Source organism: Aedes albopictus, chromosome 1 (genome assembly GCF_035046485.1).
Source record: "Aedes albopictus strain Foshan chromosome 1, AalbF5, whole genome shotgun sequence".
In the NCBI taxonomy this organism is placed as follows: domain Eukaryota; kingdom Metazoa; phylum Arthropoda; class Insecta; order Diptera; family Culicidae; genus Aedes; species Aedes albopictus.
Window position 1 is genome coordinate 199,068,558 of NC_085136.1, and position 19,879 is coordinate 199,088,436.

The 19,879-nt window shown below is 39.9% G+C and overlaps 1 protein-coding gene across 1 annotated transcript in view; it reads right to left on the minus strand.

Annotated features, from left to right (window-relative positions):
* Positions 1-8,413, minus strand: part of LOC109432189 (heart- and neural crest derivatives-expressed protein 2) — a 49,688-nt gene extending 41,275 nt beyond the window's left edge. The window contains exons 1-2 of the mRNA XM_062857773.1: positions 8,347-8,413; positions 6,911-7,172 (exon numbers count right to left, since the gene is read on the minus strand). Coding sequence (XP_062713757.1) covers positions 6,911-7,172; positions 8,347-8,413 — 329 coding nt within the window. The remainder of the gene's footprint in view (positions 1-6,910; positions 7,173-8,346) is intronic.
* Between the last annotated feature and the right edge of the window lie 11,466 nt (positions 8,414-19,879).

Genomic DNA, 19,879 nt, shown 5'->3' on the forward strand with positions numbered 1-19,879 from the left:
TCGGCGGTTTACCTACCATTGATAGTGACAGAGAGCAACTCTGCCGGCGACCGCCACGGTACAATCTAGAGAGACTGAAACAACCAGATGTCGCCTCAGCATACGCACAGAATCTCGAGGCCGCGTTACCAGACGAGGGCGAGCTCGATGAGGCCCCTCTAAAGGACTGCTGGAGTACAGTGAAAGCAGCCATCAATGACGCAGCCGAGAGCACCATCGGGTACGTGGAACGGAATCGACGGAACGAATGGTTCGACGAAGAGTGCAGAACCGTTTTGGAGGAGGAGAACGCAGCAAGGACGGTAATGCTGCAGCAAGGGACTTGACAGAACGTGGAACGTTATAAACAGAAGCGGAAACAGCAGATCCGCTTCTTTCGAGAGAAAAAGCGCCGCCTGGAAGAAGCGGAGTGTGAAGAAATGGAACTGCTGTGTCGTTCCCAAGAAACACGGAAGTTCTATCAGAAGCTCAACGCATCCCGCAACGGCTTCGTGTCGCGAGCTGAAATATGCAGGGATAAAGATGCCTCTTGACGGACGGACGTGAGGTGATCGAAAGGTGGAAGCAGTACTTCGATCAACATCTGAACGGCGTGGAGAACGTAGGCACGGCAGCCCACGGCAACGGAGGAAACGGCGACGCCAATGCAGCGGTGGACGGAAATGAACCAACTCCCACGCTGAGGGAAGTTAGGGATGCAATTCACCAGCTGAAAACCAACAAAGCAGCTGGCAAGGATGGTATCGCTGCTGAACTCATCAAGATGGGCCCAGAAATGTTGGCCACCTGCCTGCATCGGCTGATAGTCAGGATCTGGGAAACCGAACAGCTACCGGATTAGTGGAAGGAAGGGGTAATCTGCCCCATTCACAAGAAAGGCGACAATTTGGAATGTGAGAACTATTATGAAAGCTGCCTACAAAGTGCTATCCCAGATCATCTTCCGTCGTCTGTCACCTAAGACGAATGAGTTCGTGGGAAGTTATCAAGCCGGCTTCATCGACGGCCGGTCGACAACGGACCAGATCTTTACCGCACGGCAAATGGTAAATGGCAAAGGTGATGGACTCTCATGCCTACTCTTCAACATCGCTCTGGAAGGTGTGATGCGACGAGCCGGGCTCAACAGCCGGGGAACGATTTTCACAAAATCTGGTCAATGTGTGTGCGGACGACATGGACATTATTGCCAGAACATTTGGAACGGTGGCAGAGCTGTACACCCACCTGAAACGCGAAGCAGCAAAGGTCAGACTGGTGGTGAATGGCTCAAAAACAAAGTACATGCTGGTAGGCGGAACCGAACACGACCGGTTCCGTCTGGGTAGTAATGTTACGATAGACGGGGATACTTTCGAGGTGGTGGAGGGATTCGTCTATCTAGGATCCTTACTGACGGCTGACAACAACGTGAGCTGTTAAAAATTCGGAGGCGCATCATCAGCGGAAGTCGGGCCTACTACGGGCTCCACAAGAAACTGCGGTCGAAAAACATTCACCCATGCACCAAATGCACCTTGTACAATACGCTAATAAGACCGGTAATCCTCTACGGGCACGAGACATGGACCATGCTCGAGGAGGACCTGCAAGCACTCGGAGTTTTCGAGCGACGCGTGCTAAGGACGATCTTCGGCGGTGTGCATGAGAACGGTGTGTGGCGGAGAAGGATGAACCACGAGCTCGCTGCACATTACGGCGAACCCAGCATCCAGAAGGTGGCCAAAGCCGGAAGGATACGGTGGGCAGAGCATGTTGCAAGAATGCCGGACAACAACCCTGCAAAGCTGGTGTTTGCAACTGATCCGGTTGGCACAAGAGGCACAAGGCGTGGAGCGCAGAGAGCACGACCTGGCGAGCATTGGGCGCGACCGAGGATGAAGAGCGGCAGCCACAAATCGAGTGATTAAGAATGCCATGCCTTATGCCATGTTAACTTCTGTAAACTTCTCACGCTTAAAGTATACAGTGGTAGACATTCGTATAGCCGAGGCATATTTTTAATTTTTTTCGCAATTGCAATATTTTTTCAATTTTTGTAGGATCTTCTAGGTAATTTGCATTACTCAATGAAATGAAACAATATATTATTGATTTTTGGCCGTAAAATGTAAGAAAAACAGAAATTTTGCCTAGACATACGTTTAACCGAATTGTACCGTTTTTAGAAATCCATAATTCAAACTATCAAATTTCGAAAAATATCCAACCTACATTATAGATCGACTTGATTGTTTTCGGAAGTGTTGCCATATTTATTTTACATGCATCTCATATAAATATATCATAATATTGAAAATGTTCCCAAATTGAGATTTGTTGTAGTTATTTTCATCGGAAGTGTTTCGAAAGATTCTAATAAAAGTATCATGACGAGTGCAGGTTGAGAATCTATGAAAAACAAAGTTTTTAACAGAAAAAAATGCCTCAAACCATAAAAAAATCACGTATTTAAGTATTGTTTTGATGGAATATGATAGTATCACTTGCATAAATCACAGTGTTTACAGCTATCACGTCTTCTAATAGCTCCCAATATCTTCTAGACTGTATTCTGGCTGAAATAACATGTATTGGCATTATATATGTGTTGTCTTATGTTATGATTGCTCTGGCTGTGTGGCCTCTGGCCGAAGACGATGCACTTGTCTTTTTTCATACAGATCGTAAGTGCGAAATAAACATACATACATTTGAATTCCTTTTAAGGCAATATTACTCACGAACATGCTTTTTGCACGGTTATAAGTCATTTTCAGAACGACAGTGTGTAGAAAATGTTGAGAAAAAGTAGAAAGGTTGGAAAAGTACTGATATTACATGGGCTAAGAGAAAAATCAACACGATCGCAATAAAACTAATCGAGATTTCAGAATGCTGTCCGGTAATGTTATCAAAACACCACACAGCGTTACAAACAACTTCTTCAGTTACAAAGCATTACTGTTTAATGGGGAGGCTTAAATTATTATATTCAAGTCGCGAAAATTCAGATGTGATTTTCCAGTGTCACGAGTTCTAGAAAATGCAAAATCATCGCTTGTAAGTCGAAGGGGTTGCTGCACAGTACCAAGCAGATGCCAACAGTTTATGGGAGTTCATTATTGAAACAGTGCTAAAACTATCAGGTAACCCCCCCCTCTCCTTCCTTCAGCGCACGGATCTGGGAACCATTATCATTGGATGAGGCAAAGAAAGTTGAAAATAACTGCAATCTTTGATGCATTAACTATTGATATACGCTGCATACAAGTCTGTAGGAAAGTAAATCTTTTGATTAGTGCTAAAATAATTATTTTCTGACAAGTTAGAGTGTAGTTATCATATTTCGAACTTAGAAATTATTCGAAAAATAGCATTTCGAAAACTTGAACAGACCAAGCGTATATGTACATGTGTAGGGTCTGGGACCGTTGGGTAGAGGACCTATTTTGGGCACCTGACGCTATAATTCAGTCAATTGTTATGGAATTATCTGAGTTATAGCGTCAAGCGCCTAAAATCAGAACCCCTGCCCAAATGTTCCCAGACCCAGTGGTCAATACATGCAAAATGATTTCGAAACGTACGTATACCCTTCGCATCTCATGTTCCTACAACCATCCAAAATCGTAAACTGTAACAAAAACGTGCCGTCAAGATGTTCATGTAAACATATTCCAAATTTTTATTACACCTTCCGTTCTAAATATAATGCACCTTTGGGCAAACATTCCATCGCTTCCAAACTTGTGTACTTGTGTACAGGCACGTTAGGTGTACATTATTCCCAATTTGGTTTTATTTACTTGCTTTAGATTTTTGTATACTCTCTCGAAGCGTTTATTAAGAGTTTTATTAGGGATTTTGATAAACATAGGGTGCCGGTAGTGATGATCTCGTGCGCGAGCATGATCGCTTGATGACAGTGGACTGTATTTGTTTACTTGAATGTACTTTCTTTCCTGAATATCCATCAATGCAGTCGACGCAAGCCATTTCTTTGGTTATAGACACGTGCTGTAGTAGGCGGGTAGGATTTCTATTACTGATCCATTTCCATTTATTTTCTAATAAATTTGTCAGAGTAAGAGCTTTTAAGAGCATTTAAGATTAGGTTTTGTAGAACTATGTATTCTTAAGGCAACATCCATTTATTACGTATCGTAAAATGGGGTAACTTTGATAGTTTTTCAGCGAATTTTCTCGATATTTTTACATGTAACAGTATTTCCCCGAGTTTTATATTTTTAAAACAAGTACTGGGGTATCAGTTATTATTTGCAATTAAAAGATTCGACAATCTGAAATATTTTGGATAACTTTTAGTTTTTCATAAAACCGAAAATCAGATTTTCATTTTGGGGTGACTTTGATAATGCCCTAAAAACACATCAAATCTCAAAAAATAATCACAGATTGAAATCTTAGGAGTATGAACATGATGAGAGAAGGCTTGTTGAATATATTAGATAGAATTTTTATATCAAAACATTGTTTTTTTTACTAAATTCTACACATAAAAATGAGTTTGTGGAGTATTGAGTGCAAAACACAATAAATTTAGCTATCAAAAATCATTATCTTTGTAATAATAAATGCTTAACGGTAACATCAACATATGATTACATGCTATTCATGGTTAGTTTGCTTTTTTTAAGTAGTTTTTTAATGTTTTGTCAACAAATTTTGAAAAACGCATTTATCTACATGAAATTACAAGGGCATTGCATACTTTCAGGCGTTTACCAATGTATGGAGATTAATATCTCAATTTACAAAATTGCTTCCATTTCGTATAAACACATTTCGTTAAGAGATTCAAGGCTAGATTTATAATCTACTATGATGAATCTATCGAGAATAAAAGTCCATTTATTGAAAAAATAGTTGTAACGAAGTCGTATAGCAGATTGTTTGAAGGGGTTGATAAATGACAAAAATAACAACAATTTTTATTTTTTGTCCAAAAAGTTGTATATAATCTAGATTTCAATGAAAATACGTCTAAGATAAACTTTCATATGTATAGAATTGATTTACGTTTACCTTTTTCTTAACTGGTTGAAGGAATCATAGTTATAAGATAAATTACACAATGCCTGCCGCACTATCAAAGTTACCCGCATTATCAAAGATACTCCATTTTACGGTACTTCAATTTTCTTACTTTTCTAGTTCATTTACGTAACTTTTTGTACATATAAACACAGCCACCACGAATACGAATCGAACCGTGCAAGAACCATGCTGATCGGTTCATTCGTTCTTGATTTTTGTTGCCTCAAAGGAACTTGTAACTCATTTTTATATATATATATAGATAGATAGATAGATATAGATATATACACTCCCGATCAAAAGTTTGGGGTCACCCCCTCAAAAACATGTCATTTTTTTAGGCCCATATCTCTGCCAAGTTTTTTTTTATTTATTTATTTATACAAGCCTTCGAACTAATCGCACAGACAGGTGTTTAAGATCTAATCCTATTTTTAAAAACTAACTTGGACACATTAAAATCAAAACTAACATAAACTTCGTTGAAACGTTGACAACAAACTTCGAACGGATTGTTCCTCCCATATTCAGTGCGGTGTACAGGAAGTTGCGTCCGATTTCAAAACCCTAGGTCTCATTCAAAAGATAATAAGTCAAAGAAACTTTGAACATGATTTAAAAGAAACTTTTTCAAAAAAAATGTATGTAAACTTAACCCAAAATTGCCAAATTTTCTAAAAAATGAATATAAACTTACGGCAGTGTCGCAGGAAATTGGGTCGACCAAATTTTAAGATGAGAGCGGTAAAATAACCCATTTTCTATTAGCTTTCAACTGCTTTTTAAAGAACTTAGCTAAAAAATCTAGAAAAAAAGTTTTTAAGTAAATTAATCCATGATGTCATCGACAAAAAGTTTGGGGTCACCCCTCAAAATGATGTATCGGCCAAAAGTTTGGGGTCACTATCGTAAAACATGGAAAAGTGATTTGTTGATATCTTTATCATCTGTCATTCAATTTGAATTCTTCTTGGCTTATTTGAATGCAATTTTAATGTGAAAGTCAGTATTGTCGGGTTATATTTACGATTCACGAAAACAATGGGGACAACGCTTATGTACTTAAAGTCCGGGCTTGACCCAGGATAAGTCACGGGTTTTGGTGGAGACATTACCGTAAACAGCAACTCCAGTCCATGCCCCAAAAGAGATTCCGCAGGTGTCTCTCCCTTGCGACAACTTCCCCATGGAATATTCAAACAACACCAAGTTGTGCGTGGAACCCTAGGTGGGACCAGATTTAAATGCGTTATTCTCCGAATTACACCGAGAGACATCAAGCATTGGCGTAACCAAAATAAGTGTGATTTGGCCCAGTACAACTTGTCAAATGGTATGCTATAATATACCGACACTACCACTTGAAGTGATGACGGATAACATACGATATTGTTCAGAGATAGTCGTGAAAGGTTGTGGATACCACGCGTGATAGTACGCTGACTGTTTACAACTATGAGCACTGGTTTTAAAAATATAAAACATGTAACGTTAGCTTTAACAAGAGAATTATTCAAGAAAGATCGAAAATTTGATCAATGTTTCCCCTGATTACGGTATACGAAAAAGCATAACAGACGGAGTAAATGGGGCCTGAAATGTTCGAAATATGTTGGACGAAATTTTTGAATGTCATCATTAAGTGACATCTTATCCCATTTCAGGTGACTTTTTTGCACTTCCAACTTCCAAAATCTATTAGTTTCATGAATATTTCTGCTGAAGTATCTATCAAATATTGTTTAGTTTTTGTTATCATTTTGAATGTTTAACAAATGAGGCTATTTATTATTGAAAACGATGAAAGTTTGAAAAATGATATCTTATCCCACCTTAAGGTCGCGTTTAAGGATCGAACAAGAAAGAAAACTTCTCCGAGAAGCAGAGGCAGTGAAGAAGCGCCATCATGTGGATGACTACGTTGACAGCTTCGATACTGGCTTTGGAAGCATTCGAGGTTGCAAAGGCGGTGATCGAAGTCCACAAGCGAGCCGGATCCCATATCCGCAATTGGATGTCTAGCGACAGGAGCGTATTGGAAAAACTGGATGAAGCGAACGTGAAGCTGTCGAAAGCCTTGCCTCCGGAGAAGGACGCTGGATTCGAGCGATTTTGGAAATAGATGGATCCACCTGGTGAATACAAGAGAAGGGCGAATTTGAATTTTCGTTGCAGTTTTTCGAGCAGGTGCGAATCTTTCTGGACGGTGACACAATAACAAAGAAAAAAAGGAAATGCTTCGCTTGGTTCTGAGCCTCTGCGATTCTCTGGATTTGGTGGCGTCGCGTCCTTCGTCATCCACGGGAAAATCATAATCCAAGAACAAGAAGTCTGGCAAACAAACACGAATTGGGCAGCAATATTCCAGGACCGATTGCTACATGCTGGATGGAATGAACGCTGGATCGAGGACAAATCAATGTTGCGCTTGTTTCGCCAAAAACGAAGGTCGCACCACTCCACGGGCTTTCGATTCCATGATTAGAGCTGATGGCTGTCTTGCTTGCAGCTCGCATACGAAGAACAATCGGAAATTAGCATATGGGCTGAAGGTGACAAAAAACATGTTTCTAAGGGATTCATCGACGGTTTGCTCGTGGATCGAGTCGGATATTCATCGGCATTGTCAGTTTGTGGCATTCCGGGTCGATGAAATATTGAGCCTTCCGAAAATCGATGAATGGAAATAAACTTCAAACAGGATCAACATGGAGGATGAAGCAACCTAATGGGGAGAAGTTCCTTCTTTCAAAGTGGACAGCCGATGATTTCGAGGTCCAGATTTTCTGTGAATGGTTATCCTATTCCCGCTTCAATATTGCCACTTCTCCAGGAAACGCTTTGGATTGTGTCATCCACCACAAGAATTTTTCCGTCATTTGTAGTTGCTTGCTGGTCACACCTATTGTAGCAGCTGACTTCATCGTTCAGGTACGCAGATTGGTAATGAAGTGGTAAACGTATGCCGTACTGTTCCTTTCAAATTTCTGAAACCTTTCCTTGTCGACCACCAGTTGCACGACTAGATGACTGCAAGCGATCGCCGCCTGAAGGTCTCTGTTGCTTTCATTCACACGTTCTTGACTTTCGGGTTTCATCGTCCATTCTTCCTCGCGTTTGAATTATCCTGCTTAAGAAGCATCGTATTATGGAGTTGTTGCTGGACCTCTATCATCGTCATCGGTCATGCCAACGACAAGGCTGTAGTCAACGAAGTGCGACAGAAATTCCATGTTTCATCATGCGGGTGCGTCAGATAAGAAAACGCTGTAAGTGGTGCCGTGTGTACAAAGCAACACCAGTCACTCCTTCCACTTCCGGCGGTGCGATTGGAACCGTTTGTGCACTCGTTCACCTGCGTGGTCGTAGACATCTTTGCTGCGTATTCAGTGAAAGTCGGACGAACCACGGTTAAGCGGTGGGATTATCTATTCACTAACCTTTCCGTTAGAGCCGTTCATCTGGAGGTAGTTGCCAGTTTGATCACCGAAGCCTGCAAGAAAGCGATATGACGGTTCACCGCGCCACGTGATTACCCTCAGGAAATATATATAGCGACAACGGGACTAACTTCGTTGGAGCAAATTGAGAGCTGCAGACGAAAACCAGCAGAATTCACACTGAATTGAGCAGTACCCTCTCAAATGCCCAGACTCAATGGAAGTTCAATCCTTCAGCCGCGCCTTACATGGAACTATTGAAGGTTGCTGGGAAAAATGGTTCCAGCTGCGAAGTCTGCACTTGGGTATTTTCCGGTCGTGCAAAAACTGGATGACGAATCATTCGCAACGGGGCTGCCGGAAGCGGAAAGCATGGTGAACTCGAGGCCGTTGTCGTTCATACCGTTGGACACGGCCCACCTGGAATCTTTAACGCCAAACCATTTCCTGTTGCTTAGTTCGAATGGCGTACGGGATTCGGAGAAATTTCCCACGGTAAGGCATTGAGGATTAGTTGGAATCAGGTAAAGCACACCCTGGACAACCTGGACCTGGAAGCCTGGTGAAATTTCTGGAGGAATCCGTGTTATATTTCCTTGAGGAATCCTTGGAAGAATCCCTGGAGGAGAAATTGCTGGATAAATTCCTGGAGGAAGCCCTGGGGAATCAATGGAGGTTTTCCAGGAGAAATTGCCGGAGCAATTGCTGTAGAAATTTCCGAAGGAGTTTTTGGAGAAATTATTGCAGTAATTCCTGGAGGTATTCTTGGAATAAATCTCTATAAATCTTTGAGGAATGTCTTGGAATATTTCCTGAAAAACCCGGGAGCAATTCCTAGGGAAATTCCTGAAGAAGTCCTTGAAGGAATTCCTAGAGGAATCCCTGGAGGAATTCCTGGAATAAAGTCTGTATAATCTCCGGGAGGGGGATTCCCCGGAGAAATTGTGATAATTTCTGAAGGAATGCCTGGATCAATTCCTGGAGGAATTTCTGCAGCAACTCCTGGGGCAATTTTTGTAGGAATTTCTGAGGTAATTCCTGGTGGAGTTCTTAAAGATATTCCTGGAGGAGTCACTGAATGAAATTCTGATTGAATGCCTGGATGAATCCCTGGAGGAATCCCTATGGAAATCCTTGGAGTTTTTCAAAAAAGAATTGCTGGATGAATTCCTACACACTATTTTTTTTTCACGAGCTCGGCTGTGTAAATCTCGGTTTCTGAATTTCAACCGAGACTCAGCTAACAAGATGGTAGGTTGCTTAGCAACAGGGGGTGTTATACTGGTACTCGGAATTTTTAAGCTGAGATGTCATCAAAACATTTTGCTGACTATTCCGCTGTGCAAATCTCGGCATTCGTAAATCAAGATTCGGTATTCTAAATTAAGTGTGTAGAGCAATCCCTAGAGGATTTCCCTAGAGGAACTTCGGAAGGAATGCCTGGAGGAATCCCTGGAGAAAATCCTGGAGACATGCCTGTAAGAATCCCTCGTGGAATATTTAGAGGAATTTCTTGAGTTATCTCTAGAGGAATACCTGGAAGAATCCTTGAGAAATCTCCAGAGGAACTCCTGGAGGAAGTTCATAAAGAGCATAAATTCCATGAGGAATCCCTGTGTAGGAAATTGATAATGTTATTCTAAAATAATGAGTAGATGATTTGCTTCGGTGTCCCGAGACATGTCCTCGTTGTTAGGGGCAACGAGAAGAAACGGTCATAGTAGTCGGGAACCTACTTAAAAGGGAGAATTGACTGAGACGTGGTGATATAAAGACGCTGTTTCAGAGCGCAAGTAATTGAAGAATAAGATTTTCTATTCATCATCTGATCGTGGTTTATTGAATCCAGGATTGAATCTTACCTTGGATTCGAGCTAGACCCAACAACCTGGCGACGAGGATAAACTTAGGTAAGCTTAAAAAAAAGCAAAGTTGAAGCTGGCTGAAAAGCAAAAAAAAAATGCCTGGGCTGGGAGAGTCCACTGAAAGAAGTTGCATAAATGCGTTGTAACAACTGAAAATGTTCAGTAAACCCCGGATCGGGAGGGTCCACTTTGAGGAAATGCTTAAATGCGGTTATAGAACTGAAGGAATTCAGTAAATCCCGGACCGGGAGGGTCCATTCTTGGGTCCACTATGAAAAGTTGCTTTAATGCGTTGTAAAAGTCCCGGGCTGGGAGAATCCACTGTGGTAATTCGCTTCAATGCGGTGTAATTACTGAAGGAATTCAGTAAAACCCAGACCGGGAGGGTCCACTAAAGTTGAAAAAAAAAAATGCATGCTGGCAGCGCCTGGGCTGTGGGAGAGTCCACTTACTTGAAGGGTTAAAAGAAAACGGACCGGGAGGATCTACTGATTTGCTGCATGTTGGCCGAGCCTAAACTGGGAGAGTTTACCTAAAATAATTGTTGTATTGTATTATGTTGCATTTGAAGCATAATTGTCCAGAATTGGGAGAGTTAAACAAAAAAAAATGGAAGTAGAAGAAAACGTTTGTTTGAAAAAGTGTCTTGTTTTGAAAATTGAAGTGGTAAAGTATGTTGCCTAGGATACCATTGTACTACGTGCCTACTGTGATGGAATTCAAAGCTCATATTCAAATGTAATCTAATGCGCTGTAGGTATTTATGAGTGATTGTGGAATATGCAGACTGTTATTGGTTGGTAATGTTGTTGGTCAGCACTTGTGGGTTGTTGTTCGCGATTCGCGCAAATGGGAAAGATTTGAATTTTAATTATTATAGCATCCAAGTGCTATATGCTGGCGATATAGCATAAGCTTCTGCCATCCCCACTCGGTCTCTGTCAGTAGCAGGACTAACAGAACGAAGAAGAAGAAGAAGGAGAAGGAGAATAAGAAAAAGAAGAAGGAGGGCTATATGCGATCTTCACAACATATGGATTCTAGAATGAGCTGCAACAATCATCCATATCAGCCAGCTTACAGAAAAGTGGTAAGATGACAGAGCTGAACGTTATACCGCAGAGTTCTACTTACAATAGCTGGACTGAAGAATGACAATTTCATTCGGAAAAAAACTGCTACACGCATAAAAAAAGCAATTCAGAGAACACTGTGATTAAAACGAAAATGGAAATGGAATGAATAAATAAAACAATAAAAGGTTACAGATAAAATATAAATACAGATTTTCTCAACGAGGAGTGCATTGTAACGCGAATAGAAAGGAGTATCGGGTAAATTAGGGAAGCAGTGAAGAAAGAATGTTAGTTACCTCAAACTAGCAACATGGGCAAAAAGAAGTTTGTGGAATAGGGTAGACTCGCGGAGAAAATGACCTATGCTACAAAACTGTAGATAGGTCGTACCGTAATCCGGGGTAACATTGATCAGAATTTTCTATCTTTCTTGAATGATTCTCTTGTTAAAGCAAACGTTACATGTTTTATATTTTTAAAACAAGTACTGGTCCTCTGAGTATGTGTTAAGCTACTCGAAAAAGTATTGTAAAACTTTAAAACATGTTTAAACAAGTTTTTTAATCTAATTTTTTATTCTGTTGATTTGGGGTAACATTGATCATGTCAGTGATCAATGTTCATTTGTGTTGAAAATATACTTACTTACTAAATTCGGGGTCGCTGATTTCGAATATGTTGTCCAAATTCTTACAAATTATGTACTTTTTAAGTTATTTTAAGATTAAAATCCTCTAAACCACGAATAATGCCTAAAGGTAGGCAATGGCTTAAGGAATTGATTGCCGACTTTTAATAAATCGTATATTTTACTGAAAAATAGCATTTTCATAAAAGTTTTGTTTATTAAATCCAACTCTAGGATATCATATTGAAGTAATACAGTGATTTCGAACCTCACATCGTATCTAGTATTCACGCCAAGCATGAATGTTTTACAATGTATCTCATTGCGCTACGAAACACAGTTATGGAAAAATCGATTTAATTCAATGTTTATGAAATTCAATTTTCATAAATTGCATGTCATTTAATAGCTAAATGATAGCAGATTACGATAAACCATTCCATAGCAAAAACTGATTCAATGTAAAATGCATGTTTGAACATTTCATGAGGTGGGTCAAGCCGATCAATGTTACCCCGCTGATCAATGATACCCCGGATTACGGTACTTGAAATAAAGATCAAACAATCAGAAAGCGATTTTGTAACGAAGCGTTTTGCAATAAATACTTTATTTTACACTTATGGAATAAAAAAGCAAAAGGAGGATTGTAGGAAATTGGTAATGTTATTTTAAAATAATGAGTAGATGATTTGCTTCGGTGTCCAGAAACATGTCCTCGTTGTTAGGGGCAACGAGAAGAAACGGTCATAGTAGTCGGGAACCTACTTGGAAGGGAGAATTGACTGAGACGTGGTGATATAAAGACGCTGTTTCAGAGCGCAAGTAATTGAAGAATTAGATTTTCTGTTCATCATCTGATCGTGGTTTATTGAATCCAGGATTGAATCTTACCTTGGATTCGAGCTAGACCCAACACCCTGGAGGAATCCTTGGAGAATTCCCAGGAGGATTTTTTTTTTTGAAGAATTACTGGAGAACTTTCAGGAACAATCCTTGGAATTCCTGGAGGAAACTCTGAAAGAGTTCCTGGAGCAAACTCAAAAAGAATTCTTGGAGGAATTCCTGGAGGAATCTCTGGAGGAATCTGTAGCGGAAATTTAAGAGGAATTCCTGGACGAATCCGTGTAAGAGTTTTTAAACAAATCCCTGAAGGAATTCACAGAGGAATCCTAGAACAATTCCTGGAGGAATTTCTGGAGGAATCCCTTAAGGAATTTCTGAAGGAGTCCCAGCAAGAAACTCAAGGTTCAAATTCTGAAGGGATTCCAGAAGGGGTATTGGAAGAAACCCCATGCGGAATCCCGGAAGCAATCCCATGAGGAATTCGTAAGGGAATCATATCTTTTTTTTATTTTTCAATAAAATCATTATCAGTTTTTTGCATAACTTTCTATAGTTATTCTCAAATGTAGGAAACATATAACATTAGGAAAAATGTTGGTTATTGTGCAACTGAAGCGATTTTCATAAAACATCAATAAAAACCCATATCTCAAAATTCGACATAACTTTTCCACATACTTAACATGAACATTTTCATGAAGTTTTTAATGCATTGGAATCTTATACTATTCTACTAAAGGTAAAGCTCAATAGTTGGTCAGTAATAATGCACCAAGCAGCCTTCATCATGATACAGTGAGTTGCCTTGTTTTCATAGAAATTATTCAACAATATTTATTTAAGACCTGTGTTGCAATAGCACAACGGATTTGGCTAAAAATTTAAAAGAGTAGTAGAATATTGCCTTCTGAATGATATAGAAGAAAAAATACTTTTAATTGCATTCTGCATCAAAAATTTAATCCATAGAGATGGTCATGGTAAAAAATGGCATACTTTTTGCTCCATTGATGCAGATTTTCGACTCTAATGAATCTTGTTATTATTTATTTTCAACAAAGTTGGTCCTATGTTATTGTACACCTTATTTAATAATAATCGGACGTAAAGCTATTATTTCTAACATAACTGTTATGCAAAATTTGCATTAGGTTGCATTGTCATTTGGAAGAACTTTTAAAGAACGAAACTGTTTTGATTACTGTGCCTGTAATGGCACACAGTAACCAAACCAACAATGCTATTAAGAAGTAGTTTTCTGCATTTAAAACCACATGATTCCTACTTTCAACTGGATGCATACAAAAATGGTTTATTTAATATTGTTATGTCCTTTTTGCTTTACAATTGAATTTGATTCAAAAAATTGAGTCTCACTTGAGACTTTAATATCTCAACAACTAATTTTCCAATTGAGTTTAAGGTGAAACGGGACGCCGTGTTATTTTTCCTATTTTGCCTCTCTTTCTAACAATTTGCCTCGCGATTTTGAAGATGGTAATCTCGAGACCTATCGCACTGAAGATGCTGAAAACCAATCAGCATATGCACTGCAAGTGAGCGTACACAATGATAGGTTTTTGTTGCAAAATATGAAGTAGAATCTGAGATTACCATCTTAGTAGCAACAGAGCAATGGCGGATATTTTCTCGACCGTCCCGTCCGCCCTTAAACACAGACAAACAGACGTAACACTCTTCAAAACGGCTTGGTACCACCGACGAACCGACGTGACAGCTAGAACAAATACATTCAAATTTGTTGTCCGCGACGCCATGTTGAAAAATAGCCGAACACTATCGCCACCTCTATAACGGCTCACGATGATTTGATAGCTCGACACCGAACCCCCGTGTGTTCACGGTTCGCGTCTGCGCTGATTTGACAGAAGCGATCGCTCGCTTCGGTGGTCGACCGTTAAATTTGGGGGGACACTTTTAAATCACCACTGTCACGTCGGTTCGTCGGTGTTGGTACATGCATTTAACGATCAATTCAAATTTCATTTGATTTGCGCGATCGTTCCACCAGATGCGCTAGTGTCCGATCGCTTTGACGTTTGCCAGTGTACACGTTGCTGAATGATGCAAACGAAAATTACAGGCAATTTGTGTAGTAGTGTGCGTGTCAAAAAAACGTCAAATCGGAATCCATCATGGCCGACAGTGTCGCGCGCGGTTCTACCAACAGGTGGCAGTGTTCTCATGAAAATGACAAAAGGCAAATGTTTTTGATGAATTTCCTTTAAGAGTTACGTCTGTTTGTCTGTGGTTTAAATTTCGCCAGAATGTTTATTACTCATGCTGCTGCAACATGGCACTTACTTTTCGGATATTAAAAACGGCATACCATATGTGAACAGTAATTCTATATATATTTTCAATTTTCAGCAATCGAAAAATTCCCCTCATTTAACCCCTGGCCGATTTTCTGTAAAATAAAACTATTTTTATTCGATTAAAACATGATCACTATAATGAAAGATGATGTACTGAACAATTAATCAAGGGTGGTTTAATTTGAACTACACGTCTTCTTTTTATAGCCTTGTAAAGTTGTCCGTTTTATAAATTGAACAGTCCTTAATTCAGATTGGTTGGTAAATATTTTAGGAAAACTTTGAGTTCAACAGGTTTAAAAAACCCTTGACGAACAAAATAAAACTTCCGAGGGGAAAAACAAAACTTAAATGAGGGGAATTATTCATAAGTTCCCCCATTTTCCATATTTTCTCTATAAATATCTTCGATTGTATAAAACACAATAAGATTTTTTTCTGATTATTGAGTAGCCGTTTATAAATTACGTTTGTAGTGCCTTTCTAAAGCTCACAATTGCCCGTGTAGTTGCCGCATTTGAATAGAACTACGGATCTCCTGTTCTGGGGGTAAAAGTCTAGCGAACAGGGAACCCCAATCCAAGGTGTCAGGCGACCCGTGCTGAGGAACCACTGGTTGAGTTTAAGGGCGGACGGGACGGTCGAGGAAATACCCGCCATTGCTCTGTGGCTACTAAGATGGTAATCTCAGATTCTACTTCATATTTTGCAACAAAAACCTATCATTGTGTATGCTCACTTGCACTGCCGTTATAAGCATAGTTGTCCCATGTTACTTTTTGACGATTTTGACTTTTTTGCACCAGGCGCTCTATTTATAAGTATATTTTCATATAACATCAAAAAATAACATACTTTGTTCGAAGACCCAGCCAGCAATTTGGTTGCTATATCGGAATTGCAACTGAAATAGTCACACATATATAGGACCAAAGAAATCGTATAGAAATCGTAACAATCATATGCGACTGTAAAAATGAATATACGATTTCTACGATTTCATTCACTTCGTATACGACGCAAACGATCTATATACAATATTGTTATAGTTGTATACGATTTCACCGATTTTCATCATACCTTTAGGTAGCAAGCTCGATTTAGCAGATTCATATACGATGTGAAGCGACGATTTCCACGATTCAAAGAAATCATATATACGATGCTAGCAAACTTGCAGCTTGACACTAAGAATGTATGTTTTTTTCACGATTCTATCCGATTCTGTGCGATCCTACCGATGGTATCCCACACCTTTTATGATCGGAGACGACTATATGAAACAAAATCGCAATTGTAATTTAATTTGCCATGAAATGCGATTTTTGGCAATCATTGTCAATAAATATACATATTATTATACAATTCTGATTCAATATATGAAAATATACGATTTTTTCCACACATTGATTTACGATATGTGGTTGGCTGGGGACTCAATGAAAAGCATGTCAAGTCAAATTGTCCCACAACTGAAATTCTACGCATAACAGTCCCACTATAAAATTTCTACGTAAAACCGATACATTTAGCATTTTTAGTAACATACTTTACCTAATAGCATGGCTATTTCAATACTGTTGATATAAACTCATTTTTTATGTTGGCATTACGCTCCAGCTGGAACGAAACTTGTTTTCCAATTAAACAAAAACTGTTATTTCTTCGCAACTTACAGTTTCAATCTAAATTCAAATATTGCTGCAATGCGCGTTGAGGTCATAAACCAAACATAAACATTTTAACTTAATTAAGAGGCTCAAATGTCGTGAAGCATGACGAAGCCGATCCAATATAATGACAAAGAGGTTTCTGAATTGAATGACTGGTATATGTGAAAATTTTCAGAATTTAAGCAAGCTTGAAATATTGTTGGTAAGTGAGTTGATGAGTTTCACTTTTTTATTTCAATATGTTTCCCAATAATTTGATTGAATTAGTGTGTCGGTAAGTGAGTGGCTAAGTTATTGCCTATTTAGAAATTAAAAAGAACACTTTTGGGTTAAACCCAAATCGAAGACGAACTGCTGGAGGGACTGAACAAGCAATCAATATATCAATTGATGAGAGATCAACCGAGTAAGTGAATTGAAGAGTAGATGAGTGACTTGGTGAGCGAGATTTTGTAAGTGTGTGGGTTGATGAGTAAATGAGTAAGATGATAAGCGAGTGATTTGATAAGTGAGTTGGTTTATTAATGGGTTGATGGGTAAATGAGTGACTGTTTTGAATTAATGTGTTAATGAGTTATTGAGTAACTTGATAAACATGTGACCTAGACGCTCAGAGACTTGATGAGTAAGTGAATTCTTGGGTAAACTGTTCTTAGTAAGTTGTGTCGTAGATAAGCGGCTTTCTGTGTATATGTAAAAGAAATAATAGAGACCAAAAGCATTATACAGTAAAACCTCCATGAGTCGATATTGAAGGGACCATCGACTCAAGGAAATATCGAGTACTGGAACAAAAATCCTTTGGGAAGTTTTTTGGGGGACCATCATAGTAACCCAAAAAATATTTTTCAGTATGGAAAAAGTTACCTCCGTGAGTCGATATCGAGTCAAGGAACATCGACTCATGGAAGTTTGACTGTAACTCTTATTTGTATTAAAAGTGAACATAGTGCCGTAACTGCTTGTTTTCGAATAGGATGAATATACATAGAACCGTACCATTACCAACGGCATTCTGACCCTTCATATTCAAATAAAGATACATGAAGCATGAAGCCTCTAATGGCAAATCACTCCCAATCTTTGCTGGGGTTCCTATTCATATGACCCATACAAGCAGAGGAAGGCATGGTGCAGAATGTTTTGAAAACTTAAGCTGTTGTATTTCTAAACATATTATATTTAAATGATATGTACATATTTCTTGGCATTTAAAATTAATACAAAAGCTTAATCAGTTGTATGCTTTGTTGGTCATTAGGCAAATAGGCCATTAGGCCGAAAAGGTCAGTAGGCCGAAAAATTCATTAGGCCGAAAAAGACGTTAGGGCCGAATAATTCAGGTATAGAACAAGGTCATTTCGCCAAGACCCGGCCTAAAGACCTTTTCGGCCTAAAGACCTTTTCGGCCTAAAGACCTTTTCGGCCTAAAGACCTTTTCGGCCTAAAGACCTTTTCGGCCTAAAGACCTTTTCGGCCTAAAGACCTTTTCGGCCTAAAGACCTTTTCGGCCTAAAGACCTTTTCGGCCTAAAGACCTTTTCGGCCTAAAGACCTTTTCGGCCTAAAGACCTTTTCGGCCTAAAGACCTTTTCGGCCTAAAGACCTTTTCGGCCTAAAGACCTTTTCGGCCTAAAGACCTTTTCGGCCTAAAGACCTTTTCGGCCTAAAGACCTTTTCGGCCTAAAGACCTTTTCGGCCTAAAGACCTTTTCGGCCTAAAGACCTTTTCGGCCTAAAGACCTTTTCGGCCTAAAGACCTTTTCGGCCTAAAGACCTTTTCGGCCTAAAGACCTTTTCGGCCTAAAGACCTTTTCGGCCTAAAGACCTTTTCGGCCTAAAGACCTTTTCGGCCTAAAGACCTTTTCGGCCTAAAGACCTTTTCGGCCTAAAGACCTTTTCGGCCTAAAGACCTTTTCGGCCTAAAGACCTTTTCGGCCTAAAGACCTTTTCGGCCTAAAGACCTTTTCGGCCTAAAGACCTTTTCGGCCTAAAGACCTTTTCGGCCTAAAGACCTTTTCGGCCTAAAGACCTTTTCGGCCTAAAGACCTTTTCGGCCTAAAGACCTTTTCGGCCTAAAGACCTTTTCGGCCTAAAGACCTTTTCGGCCTAAAGACCTTTTCGGCCTAAAGACCTTTTCGGCCTAAAGACCTTTTCGGCCTAAAGACCTTTTCGGCCTAAAGACCTTTTCGGCCTAAAGACCTTTTCGGCCTAAAGACCTTTTCGGCCTAAAGACCTTTTCGGCCTAAAGACCTTTTCGGCCTAAAGACCTTTTCGGCCTAAAGACCTTTTCGGCCTAAAGACCTTTTCGGCCTAAAGACCTTTTCGGCCTAAAGACCTTTTCGGCCTAAAGACCTTTTCGGCCTAAAGACCTTTTCGGCCTAAAGACCTTTTCGGCCTAAAGACCTTTTCGGCCTAAAGACCTTTTCGGCCTAAAGACCTTTTCGGCCTAAAGACCTTTTCGGCCTAAAGACCTTTTCGGCCTAAAGACCTTTTCGGCCTAAAGACCTTTTCGGCCTAAAGACCTTTTCGGCCTAAAGACCTTTTCGGCCTAAAGACCTTTTCGGCCTAAAGACCTTTTCGGCCTAAAGACCTTTTCGGCCTAAAGACCTTTTCGGCCTAAAGACCTTTTCGGCCTAAAGACCTTTTCGGCCTAAAGACCTTTTCGGCCTAAAGACCTTTTCGGCCTAAAGACCTTTTCGGCCTAAAGACCTTTTCGGCCTAAAGACCTTTTCGGCCTAAAGACCTTTTCGGCCTAAAGACCTTTTCGGCCTAAAGACCTTTTCGGCCTAAAGACCTTTTCGGCCTAAAGACCTTTTCGGCCTAAAGACCTTTTCGGCCTAAAGACCTTTTCGGCCTAAAGACCTTTTCGGCCTAAAGACCTTTTCGGCCTAAAGACCTTTTCGGCCTAAAGACCTTTTCGGCCTAAAGACCTTTTCGGCCTAAAGACCTTTTCGGCCTAAAGACCTTTTCG